The 25,676-nt window shown below is 31.7% G+C and overlaps 1 protein-coding gene across 3 annotated transcripts; it reads left to right on the forward strand.

Annotated features, from left to right (window-relative positions):
- The first annotated feature begins 1,311 nt into the window (after positions 1-1,311).
- Positions 1,312-4,599, forward strand: LOC140865149 (uncharacterized). Of its 3 annotated transcripts, none has more exons than XM_073269678.1 (5): positions 1,312-1,623; positions 1,693-1,953; positions 2,092-2,207; positions 2,385-3,479; positions 3,662-4,599. In XM_073269678.1, the coding sequence occupies exons 2-5, from the start codon at positions 1,713-1,715 to the stop codon at positions 4,430-4,432; spliced, it is 2,223 nt and encodes a 740-aa protein (XP_073125779.1). In that variant the 5' UTR covers positions 1,312-1,623; positions 1,693-1,712; the 3' UTR covers positions 4,433-4,599. The 3 variants fall into 3 exon arrangements, with proteins under 3 accessions (XP_073125779.1, XP_073125778.1, XP_073125780.1); XM_073269677.1 differs by having other exon boundaries at positions 1,312-1,605; positions 1,690-1,953; XM_073269679.1 differs by having other exon boundaries at positions 1,312-1,605.
- Positions 4,600-25,676: the final 21,077 nt, after the last annotated feature.

A 25,676-nucleotide genomic window follows, 5' to 3' on the forward strand; every position in this document is an offset into this window, starting at 1 on the left:
AAAGTTTCAGTCTCATGTTAGTATTTTTCAGGTTTCATATAATAACTTTAATAAACTAGGGGGAAAAAAATCAAATTTACTGCACATTGACCAAATTTTGAATATTAAGCGAATCAAAACATTAAATAGAAAAGGTTAGTAGGAAAAGAATTTATTTTTAATTTTCCTAATATAAAATTCAATTAATTACCCATTTATTGTCAAAAGCGTGATAGCTCACCACTTATAAGAATTAAATTTTGCTTTTATTACGGTAACTTTGATTATTCTTAATATTTTCTTATCGAAAATATTAACGTGATACAGAAAAATATAAATGCATCGTATGAAAATAAAGAGTGACTAGATACGATAACGAAATCACAATAGCTGAAAAATTAAAATTTAAAATATAATCAAAATCTAAGAAGAAAATAGGGCAAGGGTGACTAGATACGATAACGAAAACACAATAGCTGAAAATTAAATTTTAAAATATAATCAAAATCTAAGAAGAAAATAGGGCAAGGTAGTGGATAATCAAATTATTTTTCCTAAAGAAATTGACTTACGTGTTAGAACACATGTAGTTGATTAAATGTTTATCAGGGAGTAGTAAAATACCTCAAAAAAAGTATATTTTGCTGAATAAAATAAAATAAAAATATATATATTAATTTGAGGTAATATATATAACTATAAGCTCCTTGTGTTTTCAAATTTTGTTCACAAATACCCTTGAAAAATTTCGGACAAGAGGTTATGTTCTCAAATTTTAAAAACACAAAGAGATATGTGCTCAAGATTAAAAAACACAGGGAGCTAGTAGATCATTATTTTTCATAGGAAGTTTTTAGCAATCTCGATATTTCATAGTAGTAATGTATGCAATTACCCTTTTTAATTTTCACAAAAAACTTTTGTAAGAGAGGGATCGAGTTTGTGGAGTATTATTATTTTTTTAATTATAAATATGAACAAGTTCGATCCGAATCCGTGAAATTGCATTAAAAGAGAGTGAATAGTTTAATTTTAAAGTAAAGAAAGAAAGACCATATATATATATAGTTTTGTTATACTGCCCATCAACCGTGCCCACCTCTGTGTCCACCATGTGTAATAGTTGAGTGTTTTATACATGGTGGATACAGAGATCGGCACGGTTGGTATATATATATACAGTTTTGCTATGATGTCCACCAACCATGTCAACCATATATAAAACATTCAACTATTACATATGATAGACACAAAGGTTAAGACAATTAATGAACATACTAACAAAACTCTATATATATTCGAATTTGAGAGGGTAACATGGTGGACAAACACTGTTATAAAAAAACGAGAGAGCGCGTCGTCATTTCGTCATCCTTTTCAATTCCCGAGAAGAGAGAGAGAGAATTTGGGTTGCCATGTTCTGTTAATTCTTGGGAGTGAGTGATCATAATCAAACTGTTTGATCCAAATCTCTCAGCAATTGCAATTCTGTGAAAAATAAAAATTTAATATATTCCAGATTTTCCTTCGTCCCACCGCACTTTTCGCTTTCATACGACCATTGATTTGCAGCCTTTTCTTGACCCCTTTTCAGGGATTCATCTTGTGAAGAAGCAACAAGTACCAGTTGCGTCATTTTCACTGGTCATTCTTTTTTTTTTTCTTTAATATCTTGTTGATTATATTATAAAAATAACTGGTGTTGTGAAGGAGGCGGAGGCGGAGGAGCAGGTATGGGAAAAGAGTGGCTGTTTTGGGTCGGTGGAGGTGGCGGATCCGCCGGCAGGAGAGTAAGAATGGCCGGAGGAATGCAGGAGGAGGAGGAGGAGGCGGCGGGGGCAGCTTCTGCTGGATGCATGTGTGCTGTGTTTCAGCTGTTTGATTTGAATAGTTTTCAGCTCCCTTTGACTGCGCATCACTCTGAGTTTAAGCCTGATGACTCCTTTCTTCAAGAAGAAGCCACCATATCTAAAGGTTTTTTCAGAATAAAATAAAATATATTTATCTATATATTAAGTTTAGGGTCCCTTTTTTTAGGTGCATTTACTGTTAATAATGCTCTTGAGTTGGTGATGAGTTTTTTGTTTGTTTGTATATTTTGATGTGATGTAGGAGTGGAAGCCCCAAGAAACAGCTTGGAATTAGAGGAGCCTGAAGCCGCCATGAAAGAAGCTTCGATTTCTCTGTCATTAGCTATGAAACAAGAAGAAGAGAATTTGAATTTCCCTGTAAGTAATGGTGGTGGTTATATTTTGTAATCTATTCATTTAAAGTGTTCAATTTTATATGGGCAATTTGCTTTTTCATTGCATAAAGTCATAAAGATAAAAAATAAAAATAAAAAAAAAAAAAAAAAGTTTACGCTCCCAACTTTCTTGATTATGGAAATGCAATATTTTGTCCAGGTGGGAATGAAAATCAAAACACCGAAATCAAGAATCCCCACATCTTCATTGAAATCAAGTTCAGATATTGATGTTTCTTCAGAATGCAGCAGCTATTCCCCGGGAACAAAGACTCCAAATCTTGTGGCCCGGCTCATGGGACTTGATTTGCTCCCAGAATGCACCTCTCCTTCGAATCCCAAGCTGAAAACTAAATCCCATTTCCTCAAAAACCTCGGGAAAACAGAGACAATCCTTCTCCGGTCCAGGTCGAACCGAACATTTTTCGACGATGACTCGAGTACAGGCACTGCCCGGTCCTTGCCGGAGACACCGAGAATCTCATCGTCCAGAAGGTCGGATTCCGAGATTCACAGATTGTCCCTTCAGTTGAACAAAGAGAACGCGAGTGATGAATTCGGAAACTCGGCTGAACGAGGGAGGAGCAGAAGGGGATCACGATTCAAAGTTCTGGACGAGAGTGCTACGAGTCCAGGTAACTATGCTAAGCAAATTGTGAAGCAAGTTAAAGAAAATGTGAGCAGAAGAGTTGGAGTCGATATCACAAACAGAAACAGATCGGAACCAATTAGAAGAGATGAAAATCTTGTGCTCCTCAAGCCGAATAAAAAGAATCCCACCATTTTTTCAAGATTCGGAGATGATTCAACTCCATCTTGTTCCCCAAAGCTAAGGTTTTCAGAATCTACCAAGAACAAACCACTCGCAGAGGCAAACACCAAAAGTCCAAGAAACTCAACATCTTCTGATTATAATAGTCCATCACAAGAGGTTTCGAATTCGTTGCCTCCAAAGATTCAAACATTTCAAGACCAACAGCGACAGAAGGATTGCAAGAAAGTAGCTAGTAGAGGAAGATGTAAATCATCAAGTGTGAAGAAATGTTTGCCCCCTCAAGCTGGTTCCGATCATGGCATCAAAAACAAGAGAGAGGAGGCATTTGTGCGTTCACCAGCTAAAAGTAAAGCAAGTTTAAGTGATAAAAAGTGCAAGAAAACTCCATTTTCGAGCGATGTTTTTTATATCAGTTCCCCAATTCTTTTACCAGTCAAGAAAGATCCATCTCCCCTGGTCACAAAATTACCTCAAAAACAGGTACTTGTGACTTCTACTTTCTTTTTGTCTTTACATTATTTTAAAATATTAAAAACCCATTTCATCTTGAAGATAAATCAATGATTTTGTAATCTAGAATCGCGTCATTGTCATCTGTTTGCCAGATTATAATTAAAAATTTCCCTTTTTTAAATATGTTTTTCTTGTGGGTGAAAATGCAGTCACAGGTCTCAGATGCTCTTGCATCGAAAAGGCGCACACAGTTATCTAGTAAACCGAGCCATTCGTACAAGCTGCAGCTGCACACAGATAAAATATTCGACGTCCTAGAAAACGTCGAACCAGACAGCACTAACGGTTGCGCCACCGCTCCCTCCGCCGCCGCCGAGTACGAAATTTACATACAGAAAATCCTCAGACGCACCCGCAAAAAGTGGCACTCTTGTTCCCATCCCCTTGACCCAACTATCTTCCACTACCTCGAACTGTTCCAGCCCACCACAAGCACCACCTCCGCCACCGTTTTAAGCCGCCGCAGCAACCGGAAGCTTATTTTTCAGCTGGTGGATGAACTCTTGGGCGAAATCTTGAGACCCCGTCTCGATTTTATGAAATTGGCTTCCCCCATTAATGATCATTCCTCCCTGGTCGATGAATTGTGCAAGAAAATCGAGTGTTTTCCGGCGGCGAAATGTGAGGTTCTTGAAGATATCGATGGCTTGGTTGAGAGAGATTTGTGTAATTTACCATTGCAAAGATCCTTCGAGGATGAAGGCGACAACATAGTATGTGAGATCGCGGGTGAAATTACGGAGTGCTTGATGCGTGAAACGGTGGCGGAAGTGGGTGCCGGTACGGCGGACGTTTCTAGACAAAGGGTGGCCGATGTCATGTGGCGGCTTCCAAGTGGCAAGATGCCATTGGTTGATATTAGCGGACCCCGATTTCAGGGGAGCTCTTCCTTGGATACAGTGAAAAGGGAGTGGAATTAGTGAGGTCCACATGAAGGGATTTTATTCCATTTAGTATATAATTTTGTTCTCTTTTTATTTTTTTTTTGGGAAATGTTTCTACGAGTACTTGTTTTCTCTGAAATTAAGCAATGTTTCCTTGTAATTATTACATTTTATCTTATTAATCATAATCTATGTGTATTTAATCCAAAGACATTAATTTTATGTGAACAAATAAAAATAATTTTCATTGTATGTAGTAAAAAATATTATAAAAATATATGATAGTAAACTTATGGCTCCGAGTCCTTAAAATTATAAAATCAAATATTTAAGAAATATAAAAAATATTTAAGAAATATATTTAAAAAATTATAAAAGACAATCCAAAAATAATTCTAATAAGAATCAAATCCTAATAGTGTGGTAAGGTGGTTTTTTTTAAATTAGCGTTCGACTAAATGATATTGGATTCAATTCTGCTCACCAATATTTTATGGTGCGAGTTTGTCTAATAGATTTACTTACGCCATTGTTTACATGATATATAATGTGCACGTTAACTCAAGAATCAATAATTTATCTAATATACACCAAAAAAAACAATAGTTTCACCTTATTCCGTAATCATAAAAAATAATAAAGTGATCTTTTCTAAAATGGAAAGAATTATTTACGTGTCATCTGTTAGTGATCTATTACTAGTACTTGCAACAAAAAGTCAAAATATATAACTTTCGATGTGATATTTACATCTATTTTAAAAAAAATTATGTCAAAAACTGCGTGAAGGGGGCATTTATGCCAACTTCCATAAACTCCCACTTATTCACGTGGCTTCAACAATGAAAAGAATTTGGGTCATCACTTTAAGTACGTAGTAAAAGGTACCATGAGAAATCAAAAGATATGATTCCATGCTTTGGAAAGGTGAGCTGCTTGGAAATCAATCTTAATTAAGGTTGAGTAGATGCTACTCGCAGGATAGTGTCCTGTGGGTGACGTGTCGGCTCATGATTGGTTAAAATCAGTGGACCCCACATGAAACTCATTAATTTTGATCAATCATGGGGTTACCCATCACCCGCAAAGTAGCGCCCTGCGGACGTCATAATTTCTACATACAAAAGTTATAAAGAAGCTAATGTTTTTGAAAAAAATATCTCTAAATTCGAAAAATATACTCTTTTGTAAAATGTAAGTTGTCCTTAGACATGAAGAAATACACAAATTAATTATGTGAATTCAAGTATATGATAGTCAATGGTCTCTTGGAACAGAGCCCACCAATTTGGAATGCCGTATAAAATATAATCCCCAAAGTAAAACGGCTTTATTATATGTTCCCATTATTATTATTATTATTATTATTATTATTATTATTATTATTATTATTATTATTATTATTATTATTATTATTATTATTATTATTACATAGAATTCATAAAGATCCAATAAGGTCACAATTTACAAATTTACTAATAAGCAAAGGACAACAATCTCTGAAATCCATAGACCCGAGAATACCATACAAGGCCAAAATATGCGCAACTCCATGAGTTGTACGCTTGCAATGTTGGACTTGAAATCCAATAAGATTTGATCCAAGCAGGCGAATGTATGAGATTATAGGTTCATTATCAGCATACTGGATAGAAAGCTTGATGAAGCTAATCACATTGCTAGCATCGGACTCGAGAATGACATTAGTCCAACGATGATTAGAAGCCAACAACATGCCTTCTCGAGCGGTCAAAAGTTATGCTACATGAGCTGAGAAGGCTCCCCTATATACTCATAATATGAGTCATTAGAACTATTCTCATTCTACTATATATGTCTCTGTTTTTTCTTTCTTTTTTTAAAAAAAATTATATATCTTATATTATGTCCGATTGAGACCCTATTTGATGAATGTTTTTCCAAGCACTCACTCATTATCTCCCCTCTTTAGATAAGAAAGAAAATAAATCAGAAGAAGAGCAGACCTAATTTTGGGGTTGGTAAAGAAGAGAATTTTTATACTTGCGTTTTTTTTTATATTTACATTTAATTTTGCTATTGTTATGTCTTAGGCTTAGCTTCCATTGATGTATTAAGTTCGAACGGTTTGTCTACAAATTATGTTTTAAAGTTTGGATGCAAGAACATATTTTAATTATAAATTAATAGGAAAAACTGCAAATTTGATCCTGCATGTTTGTCATTTTGTGATTTTGGTCATCTATGTTTTCATATTTCAGTTTTAGTCCTGCATGTTCTAATTTTTGGCAATTTCGGTCTTTTTTATTCGAAAATGCTTATGTGACACTGTACACGTCAACTCCACATCAGCACTGAATTGGTGCCACGTCGAAAAAAAGACTAAAATTGCCAAAATAATAAAGATAGGGGACTAAAACTGAAATCTGAAAATATGAAAGACTAAAATCGCAAAATAACAAACATACATAACCAAAAAAATAATTTTTCCTAAATTAATATTCACGTTTATGCAATAGGGGCTTTGTTGATTTTGATTTTTCTTTTTTAAAAAAACAACATTGATACAACGTCTCAAGTAGGGGTGCAAACGAACTGAACCTGTTCGTGAGCTTTACGAGCATGCTCGATAAATATTTGATTCGTATTCGAGCTTATCGAACTCGAGCCGAATTCGAACATGTTCGAACTTTTTTTCGAGCCGAACTCGAGCCGAAATTATACTGTTCGATAGTTCACGAATAGTTCGCGAACTTTAATATTTAATTAATATAATATAATTATATAATAAATATATATACATTTCGAACTTTTTTCGAACATTTCGAGCTTTAGGTTCGAATATTTCGAGCCGAACTCGAACTCGAACTTCATTTCGAGCCGAGCTCGAGCCAAAATATTTGAAATTATCGAACTTCGAATCGAGCTCGAACTCGAATATACTCTTATCGAGCCGAATTCGAGCCTTAAAATTTTACCATTATTCGGCTCGATTCGGTTCGTTTGCACCCCTAGTCTCAAGCTTGAGGCGTGACACAAGCCTCTTGGCCCTGTGACACATAATGTCTCGAAATGATTCTCAAATTCGAACCTAGATAAAAAAATTTCCACAAGTATCAAAAGACGAAAAACAAAATAAAGCAGATGACACAAAATTGTGAAAATGTTGCACAAACTTCACTTTTTTGTCCTAGCAAGATCCGTAATGGACTTATCGGGTAGAAGGCAAATTTTCTTTATACGAGAAATGTTATTCCTTGTTATGAAAGATCACCAAAGGAGTTTGATTCTGGAATTAATATGACTCGATGATATGGTAGAGAGGTTGCAATTTATTGTGTCAGAGTACTATTTTGAGTTGTATAGTACTCTTGTGCTACTGATCGTTATGAGTTTGCGATTTGCTTGAAGTAGAATTCAACAAATGCAAGAATATGTTGTATTGGTTAAGCTATAGATATGACAAGATAGCTGTAAAAGAAGTTAATGACATGATGAGATGACATGAATTACTAAAATCTCTTGTCGAGTTTAAGACTTTAGATTTATTTGATAGATTGTGGCATCGATTGTCAGATATTTTTGAGTAATTGGTTGTATGTGATTCCATTATACCACCCTCTTATCGATGGATTGTCTGAATTGACTATCCAAAAGTTGAGGAGATGCTCATAATTCTAATACCTGATTTGGTATTAGCTGACTTATATTGCCACTTGAATATTGTAAGTTCTGTTACAGCTATCTGACGAACATAGTGCTACTGTTCTGAATTGTGGAAGCATGCTTTGCTTTCTAGTACTTGATTACATGATTTTGTATTTGAATTTGAAAGCATGTTTTAATATAGTTAAAGAAGCATGCTTACCCGAACATCTGAAGCGATTGGGAGCATGTGTTCTGTTGTTTTATGACATGCTTACCCGAATATGTGACTCGATTGGAAGCATGTTTATGTATTTGTACATTGAGTTATTTATTTGAAGATTGAATCAAAACCGATTCTTGATCAGAGGTAAGATGATCAGAGGAGGACTGAGGCAGACTTAATGTATTTGTATTCTGACTAGTTTGATAATCAGATATGTCTCGACGACTAGGACGACCAGCTACTAGACAGACAGTGGTAGTTCCTCAGCCTGAACAGACAAATGAAACACAGACATTGCCAAAACAGGTGAATGTAGCCCCGACAGTGCCAGAACAGGTGAATGTAGCCCTGACAGTGCCAGAACAGGTGAATGTAGCCCCGACAGTGCCACAAGCACCAGAAGCACCGAGAATAGAACAGGGCAGTACATCCGATGATGTGATGAATGTTATAGCTTCACCTATGGAAATCCTGTTGAAACGGTTTCAGTATTTTAAACCGCCGACTTTGAAGGGGACGGAGAATTCAGTAGCTTGTGAGAGTTGGCTTGATGATATAGAGATGCTGTTTGATTCTCTTGATTACAGTGATGAGCGAAGAGTCAGACTGATAGGCCATCAATTGCATGAAGTTGCAAAGAGTTGGTGGTTTACGACCAAGAGAGCCTTGGAGCATCAAGGTACAATTATCACCTGGAAAGTGTTTAAAACAGAATTTTATCAACGTTTCTTTCCAGTGTCGTATAAAAAAGACAAAGGGGTAGAATTTGCAAATCTGAAACAGGGCGATTGGAATATTGAAGAATACGTGGCAAAATTCTCTACATTGTTACGATTCGCGCCACATGTTGCAAACAATGATGAGGCAACGATTGATCAGTACATTAATGGACTAAATTCTGATGTGTTTACTTTGGTGAACACGGGGAGACCGAATACCTTTTCTGATGTGATTGATCGAGCAAAGGGAGCAGAGGCTGGATTACTTAGGCAACGGAGAGCACCGATTGTCTCACAGTCACCACTACAGCCACAACAATCAACTCAGTTTCAATCTCCACCCCCAGATATGAGAGCAGTGGCAGCAATAATGGGAGGAAAAAATCTCTGAAAGCTCGAGGGAAACAGTTCAAGAAAGCAGGGAGTAGTTTCTCCAGTTCTAGTGGAAGACAGATGAGTTCAAATTATACCGGTGTGTATTGTAATCGATGCGGAGGAAGACATCAGACTGAGCAATGCCAATGAGTCTCTGGTAGTTGCAACATATGTCGTCAGCCAGGCCATTTTGCAAGAGTGTGTCCCCAGCGAGACTTTCGAAGATCACAAGGTGCAGGGTCTTCGAAATCTGTGGCTCAGCCGAAAAGGCAAGCACCAGATGATGTTTAGCAGGTAATTGTTCTATTGCATATTTATAAATTGAGAGATACGGATGCTTCTCATATGTTTATATTTGAGCACTTTGTCATGTTACCTGCATTACCCTCTGAGTCATTATGTTCTGTAATTGTAATCTCTTTACCTTTGGGGGAAGGTCTTATTTCTGTCAGATTTGTCAGGAAGTGTATACTACAGTTTGAAGGTAATGTGAGAGAGATAGACTGTATTGTGCTTGGTTTGTCAGATTTTGACTGAATTATCGGTTTAGATATGTTAACCAAGTATAGGGATGTCGTGGACTGATTCAAAAAATTATGAGATTCAGAATTGAATTGATAGAAGGATGGGAATTCTACGGCAAGAGTTTGAAATTTCGAATTCCTTTGATATCTATTCTATCTATGATTCGATTATTGCAGAAAAGAGCAAGGGAAATTCCTTATTATGCAATAGATATGATGAAAGCTAGTGCAAAATTGACTGATCTGTCAATGGTTAGGGAATTACTGATATTTTCCAGATGAAATTACGGGATTACGTTCAGTCTGTGAGTGGATTTCATATTGAAATGATGCCAGGTATATTATTGATTTTTAAAGTACCGTATAGAATGGCACCAACAGAACTGCAAGAATTGAAAGAAATACAGATCAGTGAGATTTTGTGCTCATTTTCAGAAATTGAATAAGGTCACAATGATGAATTGTTATCTTTTTGTCTTGACTAGATGATTGATTTGAACAATTATAGAATTTATCGATTCTAGCAGCTGAGATATGAATACAGATGTGATAGAATTCTTTGTTCTAAAGTCTAAACTGTCAATGAATTAGACTGAACGATGTCAATTGAATGATTTATGAACAGTTTCGTAGTTTCGAATCGAAAGAAGATCAAATTCTGTTGAATTTTATTCTGAAACTATCTGTATCGACGTGAGATTGCAATATAAATTTTGATGGTTCTTATAGATGGAATAATATGTTGTAATGGAAAATTGTAGGCTTTGATTCCAATATCTGCCTCGAACAAAGTGATACTTGAAGTTGAACGTAATTTTTTGTAAATCAAGTAATTTAAAATTTTAAATAGTACTATATTAAGTTTTTTAAATTATAATATTGTAAAAAAAAAAAACCTTAAAACCCTGTAAAAATGTGAACAATTTCATCGAACCGTGGTTGAATATACGCTTCAAATATTAAGAAGAAAGAAAAAAAAACCTTAAAACCATATTCCAAAGTTTCATGAATACAGCCTAAGTTGCATGAATACAGCCTAAAGACAATAAAAAAGTATAATATCCATAAAAATATTAAACCAAATTAAAATATTGTAAAAATGCAGATTTTAAAGCCGTTGAGTGTTTCTAATTTGAATCGAGGAATATAAGAGGGAAAAATGGGCAGAAATATTTAAAATTACAGATAAGGCCACCAGACATAAACTGCAGTGATTCTGGCAATATATTATTACCATATATACACACACTCTCTATTATTCAGATAGCCTGGTCCTCTTTCTGAATTCAAGGTTTATTATATTTCCTTTTTTTATTTTATGAAAATACTATTACATTTCCCTTGTATATATTTTGATCCACATCTATTTTTTTAACATAATAAACTTCACAGATAAATTTTATAAGATAGATATCCTATTTGTCGTTTTGACTGTCAAAATGTATTATTTTTCAATATAAATATTTGTTCAATCGACCGAATTTTTAAGACCGACTCACGATGAAACTTATGTTTAATTTCTTGCAATGTTTTAACCTCACCAACCAAAAACTATCGATATTTTGAAAGCTAAATAGATAGTGTTTAATTTCTTGATTTCCCAATCGGGCGAGACAGAATGGGTTGGCTAGGATGGACCACAATCTCAGGTCTTATTCAACCAATATTTCTATTTTAGCACATATTTTGTATACCAAACACAAATCGCATGAATATTCGGACTATTTTATTCACAATAATGTATTTCATCACATCACATATGTAAATTTCTACGGCACATATTTAACAAATAAGTTTAAATTTTTTTCTTATAAATAAAATAATGTATTAATTGTACGACAATAAGTTAAACTAATTATAATTATTCTCAGCATCAAAATACAAATACTTTCACAAATCAAATCATATATAAATTTATCTTAATCTATATGATCTATATCTGTAAAATATACTGCCTACATGTTAAACCAAAGACTTTTGAGCTACAAGCTAACCGTATTCAGCGATCAAAATTGTGCTATAAATAATAAAATGTAATTATTTGTCATTAATGCACATTTATATATAAAAAAATTACTGTCTAACCAAAAAATAATTGTTTTATCTCGTCCTAGATCCTATACTCACACACACACATGCATATACAGGGGCGTACCAACCCCTACCTTAAAAGTTTTGTATGGATATATTTTGGTCCAATTAATAAACAAGCTCATCAAATTTTTTGGTTGAACAAATTAAATGGGGTTGAAGAGTCCGAAAAAATATATAATTGTTGAAAGAAAAGAAAACGTTATTCATAAAAAATGCTATTCATAAAAAATCTAAACTATCCCATCGATTCAATTCTCTATTTGGTGAAATAATTTTAAAAAATTAAAGTTCTGCATGTTTGAAGAAGTATTTATAAAATAATTTTATAAAAATAATTTTTAAATATTTTTATAAAATGTTGTTTTAAAAATAAATATATATTTAGACAAATATTTTATAAAAATATTTTTATAATTTATACGTTAAGCCCTCCCGACAAAATAATCATGGATACGCCCCTGTGCATATACATACATACACATGATATATATGAGAATTACCTTTGGATTAGTAGCTCGCAAACCAGGCTAAGATAGATAATCCACGTTTTTCAAGTCATGTGCGACTGAAGTACAAGTCCAAATAGACCTACTTCACGTATTTAATTATACACAATGATGTTAATTCTGCTTGCTGACTCTTCACATCATTTTTATGCGTGAATGAAATGATATGAGCTCGAAAAAACTCAAAAACCATGCTTCATATCTTTTTCTTTATATTATATATTTAGATAACATTGACTTTGTTGGATTTCAAATAAAAAATTTTAAAATTATTTTCCAAAATTTAAATACAATGTGGTGGAAAAATCATTGGATGGGAGACTATTAATCTCGATGCAATAAATAAAACAAAGTGGTGGAATCTTGAATTAAATGTGGGCAGTGATGCAATCAATTACCTATGGTTGTTGGGCCAAAAATAATAAATTGGTTGATGGATCAAAATTAATGCTTTAAAAAGAGAACCAGGATATGATGGCTCTGACTTTTTTAAATAATGCTGGGCTCTTTGGGAAATGCCATCATCATTTGTGCAAATGATAAATTGGCTGATGAATAGTCTTTTTTTATTTAATAAAAAAGGAAAAACTTATACGAATAATCGATACTATTAATGAGACAAATTTGCCTATATGAGTAGTCTGATCTATGGGTAATAAAAATGGCAGGACAAAGCTGCAGGTTTATCGCGTCATTTATTAAAACTAGCATAGCCGTATATGCGTTGTGTGTATGAAATAATACAATATACTTAGTATATATGTTATATATAAATATTATATTATTTTCAATAATTTTTAAAATTATGTTTTTTTATTTCTAAAATAATATAAAAATAAATTCTAAAATTACTTATCATTCTATCCTATCTATAATGGTTAGTTGACAAAAATATGTAAATATATAAATAAAATCTATTTTACTTATTTATATATATGTGTGTAATGTAAAGGGTAATTTTGGAAAAAAAATATGATGTCCTTCCTCCAAGGTGCTCAACTTTTATATATAGTATAGATTTATATTCCGTGATAAAAGTATAATTTATAATTTTTAAATCTTATTGTAACATAAATATCACGTTTTGATTACTCAGTTAAACAAAAACCAACTCCCGTGATTCACGTCAATAGTATTTGTCAATCGTGAGTAGGGGGTGGTTCGGTATGGTATACCGAGTTTTTCAAATAATACCGTATACCGTATCAAAAAAATTCGTTATTGAAAATACCGATATCGTACCGAATTTTTGGTACCGTATAAATTTCATACTGATATCGTACCGAAATTTCGGTATACCGAATTTTGGTACGGTGTCGGAAAAATACCATCCATACCAAAAAATATCCAAAATATCGTCTATATAGGTAAAATACCGTCTATACCGAAGAAGTGTTAACATCCAAAATTCACAAGAAATAAAGAAAATGTACCATAAATATATTTATTATATCTTTATGAGAATTTAGTTCGATATTTCAGGAATATATAACTTTTGTAGAACTCGTATGATATCAATATCAAAAATTTCGGTACGATATAATATCGTACAGAAATTTTTGGTATACCATTGATATCGATATATGCGGTATATTTCGGTACGGTAAATGTGGTATATCAAAATTTTCGATATGTTTTCCCACCGATAATCATGAGAGCAAGGCTGACCAAAAAATTCATAAGTTACTGAAGCTTGTAATATGCTCTGTGTGGACAAGTTAAAAAATAAATCTTTAAAGTATGTGTTTAGATAAAATTTTTGTAAATATTTTTTTAAAGCTAGTTTTAAAAAATTGTTCTCCAAATATATATTTTAAAGAACAATGGAGATGCATTTTTTTGATGTTTTTTTTGGAATCAAAACAACTGGTTAAACGAAAATTAAAGTTCTTTAATAGAATAATTTTTCAAACACGTTCTTATATTAATTCCTTTTAACTATAAAATAGTTCTTTAATTTTAAAATATTCGTCCGATCCAAACACCTTTACAGCTCTAAATTTTTTTTAATAAAATAGTTGTCCAAACAAATGTCTTATTTTTAAGACAAATTTTAGAACGTTTTATAATTTATTTTATATACACTTTTATAAAACAACAGAGATACCTGAAACTATGGTACCCAAAAACACAACTAGAAGTTATGAAAGAATTTATGTTGCGCTTGATTTGAATTATTTGAGTGGATTTAATTTCAAATTCACACATCAAATCTATCGCATCCATTTAGTTTAAAATTAGAATGAAAGTTTAAATCCTTATGTTAGCAAAATATATTTTGTTTGCTTCAATTTCTAACTTAATCCGTTACAAATTAGTAACGAAATTACAAGATCTGTTATAAATTAGACACGTAAGCATATTTCGTGAAAAATTTGTGACAGAAAATTAATCCGTTACAAATTTAATTTGCCACAGAATGATAATTCCGTCACAAATATGCGTAACAGAATTATTATTCCGTCACAAAATATTTATGACAGATTTAATATATTCTGATGTCACTATTTAGTAACAAAATCTTATTTCCGACTTTAGAGCCGTTACTAATCCGCGAATTTTTTGTAGTGAAACATAACAGATTTAATATATTCTGATGTCACTATTTAGTAACAAAATCTTATTTCCGACTTTAGAGCCGTTACTAATCCGCGAATTTTTTGTAGTGAAACATAACCTCAGCCCCATATTGTGTTTAGATGGATAGGTAATTATGATGAATTTTCATGTTCATCCGACATATAAAGATATATTTTTAAATTCATTATATTTTGTATTATTTTATATGTAAATAAAGATGTAGCCTCGTGATATCGTGTTTAGATTGATGGATAATTAAAATGAATTATTTCAAGTTCATCTCATAAATGTTTCGTTTGAAATTCATTCTACTTTATATCCGTTTGAAATTCATTCTATTATATATTATTTATATGTAAATAAATAAGGTGTAAATTTAAGATTTGAAATAATATTGTTTTATTATAAGAAAGAAAACTGAAAACTAGAATCGAAATTCATAGAATTTCAAATCCATCTCGACAAGGGAAAATTGGAGGGGATATTCCGACTTCTATAATTCGTGTTGGTTAAATTTTTGGATCAATTTGGTGAAAATCAAACCAACCATAAAAATTCAATAAAACTAGCTGGAAATTTTTTGAGAAAGTTCCTTATTATACGGACACAAACATAATAACATTATATATATATCTGAAATAATGTAGCATGGGAATAGACCCAAAATAAACTTCTTAAAATGGAAGAATTTCCAGAATAGGGCAAGTGTAAGGACACCAACTCGGAGTTTTCATGTTCCCTTTCCTCTGCAGGTTTTGAAATTATGTATAAAATTTGGGGAGTTGGGTGTCTTTTCTATTCAATATTTTGATACCATACTTTCATAAATTACATTAATGAGTGAAACAAATTGTACCAACAAGAATTGGTCACTTTCAAGGTAAAACTATAGAATGTGGAGGAGGGGATCGATATCGAGCAATTAATAGAATTTTTCGACTAATTCTATTTAATATTTTCGAATTAATCCCCATATATATATAGGAGGAATTGCCGTAAAATCCCCAATAGCAAATATAAATGTTCTCTCAATCCCTATGTCAGTGAAATTGTTTTTACACTTCCTGACATAACCTATTTATTTGTTTCAACTCCCTAATCAACATTTTCACAATTTTGTCATTCTTCTCTCTTCAATCATAAGTCAACCTTCTTCTTCCCTCGCATTCTTCCAACAAACTTCTTCATTTCAGGTACTTAAATTTTTTTAAAAACTCATCGTATAAATCTAAGCAAATTTTCACATATAATTTCTCTATTACCTTCAAAAGATTTTTTTGGCTCTTCTTGTAATGGTGATTATTCAATCAAGAAGGCCAAAATTTTTTTTAGAGTCTAGAAAACTAAAGTTGGATTTCTTCCAACCTTGTGAGTGAGAATTATAGAAATCGCAGGCTACATCTTTTATTTTGCCGTTGCTATTTCGTCGATCATTCTCCTTCCCTTTTTTTTTTTTTTCAATTTTTGTTTTTTTCAATATTTAATTTATTGCCTACTCTATTTTCGAACTCCGAAAGAAAAAATAATCACAGACCTTCGATAAATTCCATGTATGGATGGGATTTTATAATGAAGGTTTTTTATTTTTAAAATTGGAAGTTGAAAGATATATTTTAACTACTTATGATCGAAATTAATTTTTATCATAAACTTGTAAATAATTTGTTAAAAATAAATTTACTTGTGTGTGGAACTACAATACAATGGAATGAAGATAAAACGAAATTTGGTGGAAAAATAATAATTTACAATGCATAAACTTGTAAGGTATTGATGATGATCTTAAGAAAAAAATTAAAATTTTGTGGTATAATATTGACACTTTGAAGACAAAATACTTAGATGATGGTATTGGAGCTTCAAATTTTGTGGTAATCAGGCATCTTGTCATACCACGAACAATATGACATTTCTTACATAAACCGTCAAGTTCTTGATTTTTAGCATTGATTATTAATTTCTAGTCATTTTTCATATTCACAATCGTTGAAGTCTCAAACGACTAATCAACAGAAAATTTTATTGAAATTAGACTTTAGTGAAATTAACTTAGAAAACACACTCTATGACAACCAACATTAAACTTTATTGGAGGAAAAATTATTATTAATAAGTCATGCAAATTTTTTGTTTTTTGCTTTTTATTTTTTAGACGAGGATTCACTTGTTTGATCAGGGAGTCTAATACACTACATGAATAACAAGAGTACACATGTAACTTAATTCAGCATAAATTGTTTTACTTATCGGGATGAAATTTTGGACTAATAATATCAATCTTGCCAAATGAAAATAAATTAGGTTCAAATTTTCTTGGATTCAGAATCATTCTATATTAATTTGGAACAATCTTGGACATTTGCAACACAAATAGAGAAGTAATTGGATATGAGAGAATCATTATTTGCACCAATGCGAATATGTAATATTTTGGTGAATAACACATAATTATGATGTCCATGATGAATTTTCATTGTCGTAAGAATTGTCGTTCAATTACATTGGTGTTGATAATCTAATGTTATGTGCACTAATTTGAAAATTATAGAAGAGTAATGAATTGCTAATTATTTAATGAGATCCACTTGTGGTGATATCATTCATTACTTAATGTCTATAATTTCGCAACTAAATGTAATCATAAACTTAAAAAAAATGTTGAATATGATATTTATACATCGATTAACCTTATTTTTAAGACGGATCTTGTATTTGAATTTTGCTATTAAAAGATGATGCTTGATCATGGAGTTTGGCACATCACATAAACAATAAGAGTATACATGCGACCTATTTTAGCATAAGTTGTTTTACTTATCGGGATAAAATTTTGGACCACTAAGATCGACTTCGCAAAGTGAAAATAAATTAGGTTCGAATTTTCTTGGATTAAGAATCATTCCATATTAATTTGGAACAATGCCGGATATTTACGGAACAAATAGAAAAGCACTTAGTTATAAGAAATTCATTTTTCGCACCAATGCGAAGATGTTATGATTTGATGTATAACATACATTATGATGCTTATGATAAGATTTTATTGTCACATTATTTGTCGCCCAATTACATTGGTATTGATCAACTTATGTCATGTGTGCTACTTTTATTAATGTAGAAGATAAATGTATTGCTCATTATAGAATGAAATCATATGTGGTGATACCATTCAATGTCCAATGTTACAGTTGTGTAACTAGATGTAATTATAAACTTAAAAATTATTGAATATGATATTTAAGCATCGATTAGCCTAATTTGTAAGACGACTCTTGTATTTGAATTTCACTATTAAAATAACATGCGTGTTCGTAGTGTTTGGCACAACACATGAAAATAAGAGTACACATGCAATCTAATTTAACATAAGTTGTTCTACTTACTAGAATAAAATTTTGAACCAATAAGATAAACTTTTCCAAGTGAAAATAAATTAGTTTCAAATTTTATTGGATTCAGAATCATTCCATATTAATTTGAAACAATGTCGGATATTTACGGAACAAATAGAGAAGAAATTGGTTATAAAAAATTCATTTTTCGCACCAATGCGAAGATGATATGATTTGATGCATAACATACATTATGATGCTTATGATAAGATTTCATTGTGACATTATTTGTCGTCCAATTACATTGGTATTGATCAACTTATGTCATGTGTTGTTGAATCTGAGTTTTTATGATCTATTATATCAATTTGTAAGACGACACATGTATTTAAACTCCACTAATCCCAAAAAAAATAAGACTAAGAGATCCGACACAACGCGTATGCATTAATAGGATACATTAACTTTAATTGAACATAAATTTTTCCAACTTTAAGGACAATCATTTGGTCCATCAAGATCACTTTTTCCTAGCGTCCAAGATTTCGGCTCTAAATATTAGTATTTGGAAAAATCCCAACAATATCAGGGATAATACTTTTCATTTTCGGCACAATAGGACATGTCATTACGAACTTGAGATTCATCGTTTGCACATGCACCAAGATGCTACAATACGTCTCATAACAAACTTTATGAGGAGTTTTCAATACCTCGAGATTGGTAGAATAATTACGCAAGTGTTTGTCAGGTAATGTTTTGTGCACTAATTTATCTAAGGTATATGAGGAACACAATTATCATTAATCAATGATATCACATTTTTTGATGTCAATTGTCTCTTAATGGCTACAATTGAGTTATAATTCAAACTTTGAAACTCATAAGTTGTTGAATCTGAGTTTTAATCATCTATTACATCAATTTATAAGACGACACATGTATTTCAACTCCACGAATCCCAAAGAATATAAGACTACGAGATCCGACACAACACATACACATTAATAGAATACATTAGACTTAATCGAGCATAAATTATTCCAACTTGAATGACAATCATTTGGGCCATCAAGATCACTCTTTCCTAGCGTCCAAGATTTCGGCTCTAAATGTCAGGTATTTGGAACAATCCCAGCAATATCAATGATAATACTCTTAATTTTCGGCACAATAAGAGATGTCATTGTGAACTTGAGATTTATCATTTGCACATGCACCAAAATTCTACAATATGTTTCATGACAAATGTTATGAGGAGTTTTCAATAACTCAAGATCGGTAGAATAATTACTCAAGTGTTTTTCATGTAATGTCTTGTGCACTACTTTGTCTAAGGTATAGGAGGAACATAATGATCATTACTCAATGAGATCACATTTTTTAATGTCAATTGTCTATCAATGACTACAATTGGGTAATAATTCAAACTTTCAGACTCATAAGTTGTTAGTCCAAGATTTCGGCTCTAAATGTCAGATATTTGAAACAATCTGGGCAATATCAAGGACAATACTCTTAATTTTCGGTACAATAGGACATGCCCTTGTGAACTTGAGATTCATCGTTTGCACATGCACCAAGATGCTACAATATGTCTCATAACAAACGTTATGAGGAGTTTTCAATACATCAAGATCGGTAGAATAATTACCCAAGAGTTTGTTATGTAATGTCGTGTGCACTACTTTGTCTAATGTTTAGGAGGAACACAATGATCCTTACTCAATGAGGTCATATTTTTTTATGTCAATTGTCTCCTAATGACTACAATTGGGTAATAATTAAAACTTTGAAACTCATAAGTTGTTGAATCTGAGTTTTTATCATCTACTACATCAATTTGTAAGACGACGCATGTATTTCAACTCCACTAATCCCAAAAAATATGAAACTATGAGATTCGGCACAACACTTACGGATAAATAGGATACATGAGCCTTAATCGAGCATAAATTGTTCCAACTTTAAGGACAATCATTTTGACCATCAAGATCACTCTTTCCTTGCGTCCAATATTTCGGCTCTAAATGTCAAGTATTTGGAACAATCCAACAATATCAGGGATAATACTTTTTATTTTTGGCACAATAGGACATGCCATTGTGAACTTGAGATTTATCGTTTGCAGATGCACCAAGATGCTACAATGGCCCCGTTTGGTTTCAAAAGCCAGGCCAAAAAAGCACTTTTTTAAGTGCTTTTCATTTAATAAAGTGTTTGGTTGACCAGAAAAGTGCTTAAATAAGCACTTTTTTAAGTCAAAATTAGAGCTTTTTCAAAAGCCAAAAATTATAGCTTAAAAAAGTGTTTTTTTTAAAAAATATCTGTCAAATCCAAACAGGGCCAATATGTCTCATTACAAACGTTATGAAGAGTTTTCAATACCTCAAGATTGGTAGAACAATTACCCAAGTGTTTGTCATGTAATATCTTGTACACTACTTTGTCTAAGGTATATGAGGAACACAATAATCTTTATTCAATGAGATCACATTTGTTGATATCAATTGTCTCTTAATGACTAAAATTAAGTAATAATTCAAACATTCAAACTCATAAGTTATTGAATCTGAGTTTTTATAATATATTACATCAATTTGTAAGACAACGCATGTATTTCAACTCCACTAATCTCAAAGAATATGAGACTATGAGATCCAACACAACATGTACGCATTAATAGAATACATTAGCCTTAATAGAGCATACATTGTTCCAACTTGAAGAACAATCATTTGGGTCATCAAGATCACTCTTTTCTAGCGTACAAGATTTCGCCTTTAAATGAGAGGTATTTGGAACACTCTAAAAAAGATTAGGGATAATATAGTTGATTTCCGACACAAGACGACATTGAGCAATCTGCTTTAAATTACTCTTTTGACCCTCACAATAAAACAAAAATCAATAGATTTATAACATTGACCAATCAAAGGCGTTTACTATCACATACCTCTCAATATTGAGTCTGTTGATACAATACATTTATCATTCACTTGTTCCTTCAAGTTCTACCTTATAAAAAAATTTAATTTTGCAGAATGGAATTGAAGATTGCACCACAATGTTTGTGTGGCACAACACATGAGCCATAAAAGTACAAATGAATCTTAATTGAGCACATAAAGTTCTACTTCTCAGAATAAAATTTTGGGTAATTATGACCGATCTTTCTAAGTGATAGTAAATTAGTTTCAACTGTATTCGATTCGAGATCATTTCAAATATATTTGGAACAACACAAGAGATCATATACATAAGAGTACACTACAACCAAAACTCAAATTAATATAAAACAACTGTGTGTTCCATATAATCATCAAATCAAGCATAAACCAACAATGCTTCCACTGGAACATGTATATCTCCTCGAAGGTATGTGCTGAGCCAACTTTCATAACCGCTTTCTCCTGTGCAAGTGTGAAGATGGAGCATACATTGTTTTCTTGACTATGAAAGCCCAATATTTTTTGTTATGTCGACGATAACTTCTCAACACCTAAATAAAAACAAAATAATTTACATTGAGCTTAAAAATATAAAATCGTGTATGAAAATTTTAATAAAATTAGATAATAATAAATAATTTAGTATTATTAGATTCACAAAATTATCTACTAAATGTTACAAGCAATAACATGATGACTCCCCATAAATAGTCGTTCAGGTGCTTGATAATCTCAGGATGTCTGTCCGAGAAAAATTGAACTCGTCGAATATAATGCAATGATATGAAAGTAGAATACCTCTCAAAATAAAATGTTTAGATGTTCATGTTTGCTATATCTACCCTCAATATCATTGTGAGTTTCATTCATATATAAAGATAAATCACAATAAGGACATTATCGTCATCGTTTAGAAACACAAACATCTTATGATGTGGTGCTATGTATTGCATAATCATGAATTCCGAAAAAATTATGCTAATTTGTTGAGACTCACAAATATATTCATCACCCACTATAGAATATTGAAATTACAAACATATGTTTTTTACGTTTATAACAACAACAAAAAACACAAGGTTTCCATATTTTATTTTGAACATAATAAATAACATAACATTCAATATAATAAGATAAGCACTGAAGATCATGACTTTATTCATAACCCATTCCGCAACAAAAATATCACAAAATCACAACTGTAAATAGAATATTCAAATACTATAAAAACTATCACATATAATCTTTATAATCCAGTACTAAACTATAAAAATTGACAATAAAATCGTTATAATCAAGAACAATAACAAATTTCAGATAATTAACCTATAATTAGTTGACATGAACCACAAACCCACAGAGATACATAAAACCTAAATATTGGTCATCAAATCTGTATAATTTTAATTTTTTTATGAAACTTCCACATAACCACCACACAATATACACAAAACATCAAAGAATCAGTCAATTGGAAAAGATTAAAAAAAGAAACAATCATCAAGATGAAATTTCATCTAAATTTTTTTTTAATTTTCCAGCAAAAAAAAAATTACCTTGAAGTTGATGTTTCAATGTCGGTTTTCACATAAATTTTCAAAATAAGACGCTTCTTCACTTTAAACTCCATTCATCTCATTTTTTTTTGCACCAAAGCTCGACGAAAAAGTACAGATCGTGGCTGGTTTAAGCAATGAAATTCAAGTAGAAAGACGTTGAAGAGATGGAAGATTGGAAGGGGAGAGAATTATTATTAAAAAATAAATTATTAATTAGTTTATATTATATTTAAGGGCAATTTTATAATTTACTTCATTTAGGGAGTTCAAACAATTGTCAGTATGTAATCAGGGAGTTAGAACAACAAATTTCTGACGCAGGGACTGAGAGAAAATTTTAACTTTCTATTAGGTATTTATTGATCATTTTCCGATATATATATATATATATATATATATATATATATATATATATATATATATATATATATATATATATATGATTTTCCTGATTAATTTCCGAGTGTACATAGATATTGTACTCGAGTAAATTTGGATACAGTCGTAATATAAGTTTATAGACATTTCAGCTTTTCAATTTTATTTTGGTTTCATTTTACGCATGGGCAATAGGTTTCCACAACTAGTATAGATGGGAAATAATAGATTCACCAAACAAAAGTACTGGAAATTAATGTATTGACAATACTGAAGATGCATGAAATTTACTGCCACAACCAAAAACCATGTGAATGGCAGAAAGTATTGAATTTGGAAACAAGACAGTTAATGATGTTTTTTTTTCAATATTTACCGCTGCAGAAATGTCTCAGCACTCCATCGTAATAATAACCGCAAATAATTGTACAAAATTCAGCAATCTATTAAATTTCTTTGCCTGCGAAACGCCATGGAAGTTCAATTATTTACGCACAAAATACTCGAATAGATTCATTCGTGCATCTAGTTAGATAGCCAGTCGGATCTTTCGAGCGAACGAACCGAACCCGTGGCCGGTTTACGTACAAGATGTGCAGTTGCAAAAAGGAAGCTGCGACAGCTTCACTTGGTTATTCTTGAAATTTTGAAAGAGAAACACATATGTCATATCACTTGTCTATAAATTAAGTTGAGAATATTTTTTTACATACTCCATGTGGCTGGATAATATAAACCTGCTATCTGTACGTTTTATGCAGAGATTAAGAAAAATCATTGATAAATTATATTCAAATATGATTTTTCTAATTGAGACAGATATACTATTAATGTACGTAGACCGTTGGACATGAGATAGTATCCCAAAATTGAAAACCCGCACAAAATTAAATAGTGATGACTTGGGGCAAATGACGAACTGATACGGTAGCCAATTTTACGACATCAGTTACTCGAATATTATAAATGGAAAATGACTTTTGTAGTTAACTTGCTTGGCTCTTTTTTGGGTTTTATTTCATTAACTTATTGATTAAAATTTAATTTGGTCCAACTGTTGACATCATGACATCAAATCTGTTCTTAAGATGTCCTATGTCGGTTGAAAAATCAGTTTTGAGAGTTATATATATATATATATATATATATGGTCTTGTACAATCTTTTCCTTTGAGCGCTATCTTTTATTGTTGAGTTAGGTCAAAGTCCATCAACTTTAACATAGTATCAGAGTCAGATTCTACCGCATGTGTTGAACAACTTATAGTTTGGCGTGAGGGGGATGTGTTGGTATGTTAGTTCTGCCCACCAACTTTAACATATGTCAATATTTTTCAATGTTAATATATAGGTTTAAATTAAATTAAATAAAAAAATCAAAATTAGTGGCTTACTACACCAAATTTGATTTTGAATAGTCGGTGAACTAAAGTTTCAAACCAAAAAAAAAAGTGACAATATAATTGAATGAAAAAAATTTAAATTTTTTTCATTTTTGAACTTGTATGCGAGGTCAGAAAAAAGTATACAAACTAGGCAGTACTCTAGTAGATAGTAAGTCTAGGACCATATAGGCTAATGGCCCAATATAAGATTTGGACTCAAAATACGTGTATTGATGATTAGTATGAATCAAATCCGGTCCTGGAATTTCAGCCTCTAGCAATCATACTATTTTTCATGCCCAAGCAATCCACATGAATTCCTTCAACGCACAATGTAACAATTTGGATGGAAAATAAATTTTAATCAGGATCCATGTAATTCAATTAATTAAATCCACACTAGTTCATTAGATGATTTAGTTAATCCTCCATCTAGAGAAATACTATTTCTACCGTTACATGTGTATATAAGAACACAAATCAAAGATCACACTATTTTTTTTTATTTTTTTGTGCATACTACGTTATGACGGGGTTTTATAAAGTCCGGGGTTAATTATGAGAGAGTTTGAAAAACGACATTGGTCAACCAAATTTTTTGATTTATGACTTTCCTTTAAAAAATTTGCAAAATAACCTTCAAATACAAAAGAAATGCAGAAACAAAACAAAGGGAAAAATTGAGAATTAGGTTATATTTCCAAATCATGGTCAAACAAACCTATTATAATTATTTATTAATAATTAGGTTAGTATAGAGGTTATGTTATTATTAATTAGTGTGCATATATACCATTTCCTACAAGATCAAACACATGCAAGAAAACTGTTAATATTGTTAGAAGCAAATGTCCCCTTTCCTTTTACCTTTTAATTATGTAAAATTTATTTTGATACACGAATTATTGATAAAAGATCAAATCGATACATAAACTATTGAAAATGGCTTAATTGATACATGAATCAACTAAAAAGTCGACTTTATCATTATTTTTAGTAAATTCAATGCACATTTTACTTTTCAAAG

Source organism: Henckelia pumila, chromosome 4 (genome assembly GCF_033568475.1).
Source record: "Henckelia pumila isolate YLH828 chromosome 4, ASM3356847v2, whole genome shotgun sequence".
Taxonomy (NCBI): Eukaryota; Viridiplantae; Streptophyta; class Magnoliopsida; order Lamiales; family Gesneriaceae; genus Henckelia; species Henckelia pumila.

Bases quoted from the DNA above. Each gene is read 5' to 3' on its own strand.
- LOC140865149 (XM_073269678.1), top strand. From the start codon at position 1,713: ATGGGAAAAGAGTGGCTGTTTTGGGTCGGTGGAGGTGGCGGATCCGCC. The intron at 1,954-2,091 runs GTTTTTTCAGAA...GATGTGATGTAG, and splicing joins AGAAGCCACCATATCTAAAG to GAGTGGAAGCCCCAAGAAAC. The intron at 2,208-2,384 runs GTAAGTAATGGT...TATTTTGTCCAG, and splicing joins AAGAGAATTTGAATTTCCCT to GTGGGAATGAAAATCAAAAC.